General features: G+C 35.9%; 1 protein-coding gene across 4 annotated transcripts in view; it reads left to right on the forward strand.

Moving 5' to 3' along the window:
- The window catches only part of GAB1 (GRB2 associated binding protein 1), a 273,713-nt gene extending 267,276 nt beyond the window's left edge, over nucleotides 1–6,437 (forward strand). For all 4 annotated transcript variants that reach the window (XM_029599172.1, XM_029598917.1, XM_029598996.1 and 1 more), the window contains 2 exons: nucleotides 1,636–1,758; nucleotides 4,252–6,437. In XM_029599172.1, coding sequence (XP_029455032.1) covers nucleotides 1,636–1,758; nucleotides 4,252–4,407 — 279 coding nt within the window. In that variant the 3' untranslated portion in view covers nucleotides 4,408–6,437. The remainder of the gene's footprint in view (nucleotides 1–1,635; nucleotides 1,759–4,251) is intronic.
- Nucleotides 6,438–7,695: the final 1,258 nt, after the last annotated feature.

The raw sequence follows: 7,695 nt of genomic DNA on the forward strand, positions 1-7,695 counted from the left end.
GGAAAGTATCCTTTTGATATTTCCACTGTGTTGATGTTTGGTTTGTTCTGGGGAGGGCTCAGAAATACACCCTTCTCACTATGCTACTTGTATTTCATGTTTAAACGTTTTTATTGAATTTTGTTTGTAAACATAACATAGAGAATTTGTTGCCTGTTTTCATGAATTCTCGATTAAGGAGAAGGTGATGATGGCGAGGATCTATAACTTGGAAAGGGCATAAAGTTGAGGTTTTCCAAGACTTATCACCTATAAGCATACAAAAACGGAAAGAGATTAGGGGAATATTAATGGAATTTTGAAATCACAATGTGTGATGTCAATGGCAGTTTCCATTTTCACTTACATTCCCTATTGAAGAAGTGACTCTAAAGTGCGCACGGTTGCAGAGGTGATGGCAATTTTGAAGGCTGAAGGCATTAACATCACCAAACCTCCTCCAGTTGATGAACATCACGAAGCTGCAGTGGCTGGGAGAGACTTCTTCAAGATGGCAACAAATGACTAACTGTGAAAGACTGCTACAGCGACAGCCCAGCATCCCAATGATGAAGGGCCCTGCTCCAGAAGAAGATTTAACATGACTGCATAGGGCTATAGATGCAGGATTTATTTAAGGGGGATATAGTTAAGCCATCTGTGGTTTTCTTTTGATCACTGAAGATATTAAGAGGGGAAAGTTATATTCACTGACGGGAAAGTTAATAAGTTAATGGTTTGTATTGTGTTGCTTGCTGATATGACTGATTGGGGGTGAATGGGGGGGGGGGGGTGGCGACATTGCTCTGTATGGCGCCATTCCCTATGGAGGAGTCAGGCCACTGTGGGGGGTGGCTGTGTTTGGGAGGGAAGGGTGGGAGGAGGGAGGGGAGGATAAGTTATTTAGGGGTAAGATGGGAGAGGCTTTCAGGAGGAAGGTTGGGAGGTATAAGGGTTATAAAGGGAAGATGGCATACGTTGGAGATGTTTCTATGGCTCCGTTAAAGTTTATTTCACTTAATACCAAGGGTTAAATACTCCAGGAAAATGCCGTTTATTTTTTTCAAGAATTGGATCACTCACAGGCTTCAGAAGTATTTTGTCAGGAAATGCATTTAAGGTGACAGAATGAGGAGCTACTTAGATCCCAGAAGTTCCCACATCAATATTTAGCTTTGGCATCAGTGAGACACAAATACTGTGGAGTGGGAATTATGTTCTCCAAACAAATGGTGATTAATATTAAAGATGTATTGAGGGATGATGAAGATTGATTTATTGCACTGAAGTAGAGTAAGATTTTTGCATCGAATCAATAGAAAATTGTCAAGTACAGTAGAAACATATATAAGAGTTGATATTTAACTTTAATAAGTCATTGCTATAGTTTTATCAGGTTCATCAACTAAAGTATTTCTAGCAATAAGGTTCTAGGGATTTGAAATAAATATTAAAACACAGTCCCTACTCATGCTTTGAGTCTTTCTAGTAATGAAACTTAAGCATTGGGCTCCTTATATAATTTTTATTTCTATGGAAGAATTGGTGTTCATTACTATAAATTAGTTAAAATACTTTGTCTATATGATATTTATTTATACTTTTAGTCTATATGATATTTATTGAATATTTGCTAATAAATTATTTTTCTTTTAGAATTTGTTTTGCAGCAATAGTCTTGATGATGGAAGTAGCCCAATAGTGAAGCCTAAAGCAGACAAGCAAGTGGAATATTTAGATCTGGATCTAGACTCTGGAAAATCAACACCTCCTCGTAAGGTAAATTAAATATAATACAGTGCAAATGAATTTTAGGGAAAATATTTAAAACTGTTGTGCCTTAACAAATCAGTCATTGTTCTTAGTGCTGTTTTTTTTGTTTACTACAATTTAAAGTTGGAAAATGCAGTGAACAAACCTTTCCATACAGTTCTATAGACTAGTCCTGTTAACAAAATAGATGTATTACAGCTCATTCTACATGGAAATAAGTAACTTAATATAGCTGACTACTGTTGATCTTCAATATTTTCAAGTTTTCTTCCTCCTAATCCTGCAGTCATTTAAATATTTTAATTTTTGCTTGTAGGGTAAGAAAAGGCTTTAATCTGTCGCCAGTACTAGATTACACGGGCCTTCTTTTCCCCAGTCCAGTAACCTTTCCCTTATTCCACAAAATCTCAGGGCCAGTGCTCGGAAATTGTAACTTCATAAGTCAGACATTCCAGAATGACTTACTCACTCATTGATCCATAATTAAATGTAGACTTCTTAAGTCTGAGCATTATATTTGTAGGAGCGCCTTGATGGATCCAAAGAAAGTAATGAGCAATGCAACCTGTTTACAAATTTCCTGATTCACATTGCAAAAACAGAAGATTTTATGAGGTTTTATAAATGAATTCATTTTTTATTAAGCCCTTAACCCCTAACAGTGCTATCTGACTTGTAAATTATCTTATAACCACTAAAATGGATATCAAGTTTGGATTTGGTCAGTTTTTGAAGAGAGAGTATTTTCCTCTGAGAAAATGTAACATTTGGTTATATTTAGGAATTTTAAGATTTTAATGTTGCAACTGTTTTCTAATATCTGTTATAATGGCTCTCAGATTACTTGCAATTGACTTTTATAATGCATTTTATCAAGGTAAAAAGATTGTAAAAAGCTGAGAGCTTAATGTGGTTTGTGTGTGTGTAAGCAAGGGTGGAAAAATATTTAGAAAAACTTAAGTGCCAAACAAATTGTTTTAGAAGCGAGGGTAAATCATTTTATCTTATTTCCTTTTTTCCTTTTAAGTTTGTATTTTGTTTTGTACTTCCCCTGCCCCCCTTTCTAGGTCTTTTTTTTGCTTCCCCTTCCCTCTCACTTTTTCCTCCTTATGCCTCAATCCATTCTTTCTCTAGTCCTACAGACAACCTTTCCCCTCTTATTCAGCTCTCTCTTCCCCATCAGCCAGCCTACCTGTGTCTCTCCTTTAGCCTCCTAAAAAGCCTACCATGCATTCATCCCTGACCAGTCTGCTTCACTACTGAATGGTAGTGCAGCCCAGTGCCCTGACTCCTCCACTTTGTCCTAGCCTAGCCTGAGCGGCAGCACCTCTCCTCAGTACAAGGCACCCAGGATATTTCCACTGCTGTATTTGCACGTGTAGAATAAGGAATAACATGTATGTATAAAGATAAAGAAAGACAATATCCATCTATGCACAAATAGGGGTCGATTTTAAAAGGAGCGAACATGCGTCCATGTACATGCGTAGCCTGGTTACGCACACATGGACACACCGATTTTATAACATGCACGCGCTGGCCTGCACGTGTTATAAAATCTCATGGCCACGCACACATGCGCGCCTCATTCTAAAATCCGCGCACACGTGTGCAAGCCGCGCATGCAGGGGGGTCTGAATTTTCGAACATTACACACGGCGACGCAGTCAGGCCTCCCCCAGTTCGTTCCTTACCCCCCTGCCTAACCTTCCTTCTCTTTTCCCTCTCCACCCTGACCCCTAACTCCAACCTAGCTACCCGAAAATGTTTTATTTTTCTACTTACTGCTCCTCCAGAGCAGAAGTAGTTTCCACATGCTGGCCGGCTGCCAGCTCGCGCTTCCCCAGGACAGCGGCTAATGGCCGTCGTCCCGGCCAGCCTCCGCCCAGAACCTGCACCCCCCAGCCCGCCCCTTTTTTTAGGCCCGACACTTGTGCACGTAGCAGGATTTACACGCGTGGCCAGGCCTGTTTTAAAATGCGCGCGCAAGGCCTGGCCACACACAAAAACCCCACTTTGTACGCGCGCGGGCCTTTGCAAACCCACCCTATAGTGAACATATCCTCTATTGAGGAGATTTGCAAGGTTTTAACATGGATTTTCATTCTCACTTTCACTTCCTATTCTTTGGTTCCTGACTCTTAACAGTTCGGTTAGTCTGTCCTCCTGGGTCTCTCTGAGGGTTAATATTGTACTTCATCCATCCTAGGTCCTATTTTTATTATTTAAGGTTGTCTTCTGTTTTAAAAAAAAAAAAAAAGGTCAATCCCTTAACATTTTTTTTAAATTGTGTTTAATAAATTCAGACATTACCATCCAGTAATGAATTTGTGTGCATTATTATAACCTCCCATAAGTAACTTTTTGTGTTTTGGGAGAAGGGGGTTTGTTATGAATTCTACCATATGTTGAGATAGATACCTCTTACTTTCAATTGACATATACCATATGCTCTTCCTTAAATAGATTTTTTTTGTCCATTTTACTTTTACTTTCCAGAAAAAGAGCAGTGGTTCTGGCAGCAGTGTGGCTGATGAAAGAGTGGATTATGTGGTGGTTGACCAACAAAGAACCCTGGCACTAAAGAACACAAGACAAGCATGGACTGATGGAAGACAATCTACAGAATCTGAAACACCATCCAAGAATAAGTGAATATCATCTTTTCTTTAATGATCAAACAACTGAAGAAGTATATCGCCACCCTGAATTTAGCACAGAGCCACAATTAGACTACCCCCAAAATTCAGTGTCCTATTTAATTACTAAATTCTGTATTGATTTATTTTTTCTTGACTTTGATATTTTACAATTATTTCAGATGCTTTGAAGAAACAGAATGGATGTGCTCTGATATTTGTATAGTAAATAAAATGTAAATATATTATAAAATATTCTACCTGGCTAACTCCTAGAAAATGTTTTTATGGTTTTAATACACTTGTAGTATTACTAAGTTTATGCACTTTTTTTAGTTAACATGTTGGATTAGGTATTTAATTTTGACACAACCAGGATATCTTCATAAATTTTTGTCCTCAAGTCTTCTAGATTTTTTTTGTTTTTACTATATTACCATACATAAGTCTGAATTAAGCTACTTGTAGATATGGAAATTGTTTTAACAACTGTAAAATTGGCAGTGTCTTTGCAGAAATAGTTTTCATGTTTTAATAATCTACTTGAAACTTTGAGAGGACCTTTATAGCTCAATACTGTTATGTAATTAAAGTAAGAATATTTGGAAGTCCACAGGTTGCCTATGTTAACACAGATTGTGACAAGCTAATCATAATGAACTATATTAGTCTTAGAATTTAGAATTCTGGCATATATTAATGTAGTTATTACTAGTGAAACTTTGATTATATTAATGATTTTTTATTAATTGGGTGAAGATTCTGCAGGATAGGATCTCCTGTACACCATTAATGGCATCCTGCCTTCATTAACTAGAAATCTTACATTGTTGACAGAAGATGTTAATAATCAGGTACGTACAAAGCACTGTTGTGCTAATACACTGATCAGGTTCAGGCAGTGAACTTTCTTTATGGACTTGTGAAAGTTCTGATAGTTTTCATTTGAAATGAATGGGATGACTGCCGTTCACTGTTAGTAATACTAGCAAGATACTGTGACTTAATTAGATTTATTGCTCTAAATTGACATGTTGCATTTTGACACCATTGTGCCCTTATGGTCATCATTTTAATTAACTTCCTGTTTGGCCTTATTTAAATACCTATGCAACTAGTATTTTCTATGTACACTTTTTGAAGATAAATGTATGTAAACAATTTCTCTTGTAAAATTCTTTTGCATTTTACTTCTGCTGGTCAAAAATGTTTTGGAGGGATTTATTCCCAAATAGTTGTTTCTTTCCTGATTGAGAATGTAAATTTTTTATTATGTTTTTATTTTTGTTTTGTACTGTGACCCTTTTTAATCACCTCAGTTCAGATATTTACTATACTTATGTTTCTGTATAAAGACAAAACACAAAAACAAATTTAGGCCTGCTTTGTCTACAAAAATTAACATCATAATTGTGTATGAATTAAATACATATTAATCATATTTTGCCTGGGTTAACTACAAGTAAATTCATTTTTGCTCATCCATTTAAGGTATGATATAAGCATACATTTATATCAGTGCTGGTTTAACAGGCATGCTTCATTAACATAGTTCTCCTTCTGTTTGATGGAAATGATTGGATTCTGGTTGAATTGATGTTTTAAAGCTATTAATTTTTTTTTTAGCTTCACAAGTGCCTTTAAGGTGAAACTTAATTCATCTTGTTTACTTTTAATGAATACACTCGTCCCCAAAAGAACCACAGAAAATTTCAAGGTTAGGCACCCATCAATTATACATAAAATACTCAATTAACACTTACAAACTTGCTAGGTTACAGATATGCTATACAGTTACTTGAATATTAAAATGTCTAAAGTAATAATACATACCAAAGTACTGGTGACAAATGTGTTGGCACTTCTAGGCAATCCTAGTGCTTATTTTTATTTTTCAAAGTTTCTTTGCAAATGCATATGTGAACAGTAGTGATGTTTACAAAAGGTAACTGATATCTTGGTACTTTATTACTGTAAGTTTATAAAATAAATGATGCACTGTAAAAGTCCTCTATACACATGAATACAGAATAGAAAAAAATTGTACTTAATCTGTGTCCATGTTCATTAAAGATTTTTCTCAAGAGACCAGAAGAAAGGCAGAAACCACTAGGTATTTTCAAGCAGTTTACTGTTCTAGTGGGAAGACCTGAAGCAAAGTCAAGAGGTTCACCAAGAGAAAAACAACCAGAAATTTCCAGCCCTGAAGGCAGTTAGTAGCCCCTCAGTAAATATTTTAAATGAAAATAACGCTAAACAGATCAATGTTATTTTAAAAATGTTCTCTTTACTTCAGATGCTTAGTCAGTGACATAATCGACCCTTTACAGTAGAGGCAAATGTTGAGCATCTTTCAGTCAAAACACAGGATTCTCTCCAGCATACTAGGCCATTCTCATAAGATTCATGTTTAAGTATTTGTCTTTCTTCTTAGCCAGTTGGAAATGTTTGCAGTCTATCAGACTTATAGCAAGGTTTGTGTAGCAGCACTATTCCCTTCTTTCATTTCATATATACAGATAAATGTATTATTAAAACCCAGTTTGTATTTATAATGGAATTGTTTTAGAATCTATTTGGGCAGGTTCCATTTTGATTGCTAAAACTGAATAATCAAATTGGAGGAAGGAGTGTCAGTGCCTGATTATGTTGATTTGTGATGAAAATCAGAAATAAACCCTGCACTGCATATTTAAAGAACTGTATTCACTGTGTGTGTTTTGGCAATTCAGTGTTTTACAGTTTATTTTATCTAAAATCAAATTGTGCTAATGCAGGGCATTAACCTTTTAGAAATCATACCTTTTGTAACATCCATGCAGCCTCTCTTTAATGGTATCCTAACATATGTAAAGAATTAGAACAATAATCCCCCTAACAAAGGCATTTACTGTCATTTTAATATCTTCCTTGGGTTAAAGATCTTGCTTGACTTTCTAATACATCTTAAGCGGACGCCAAACACCCTGTTCAGAGAGTTCATTACTTAGTTAATTTGACAAGGTTCTTCAAAGTACTAAATACTAGAAGTACAGTGTCTGACTAGATGAGCCCATGGACAGATTTTTCCACAGTGCTTGCCTGATGGAACCTGAAACTAATTCATATATCTGAAACATTAAAGCTTTTATGGAGAAGTTTTGGCATTAAAAAGCCTATATTCTCTTTATCTGCCACTAGAATTTGTTGTAACCAGATAATTTTCAGGAGGGAATAAGTAAAAAATACTTATGCTCCAAAAAGACATCACTTTCCTAAATAGGCAAAGTTTGGTGCATCTGTTCACACAGTTAAGGATTTCAAA

Source organism: Rhinatrema bivittatum, chromosome 1 (genome assembly GCF_901001135.1).
Source record: "Rhinatrema bivittatum chromosome 1, aRhiBiv1.1, whole genome shotgun sequence".
NCBI classification, from domain to species: Eukaryota; Metazoa; Chordata; class Amphibia; order Gymnophiona; family Rhinatrematidae; genus Rhinatrema; species Rhinatrema bivittatum.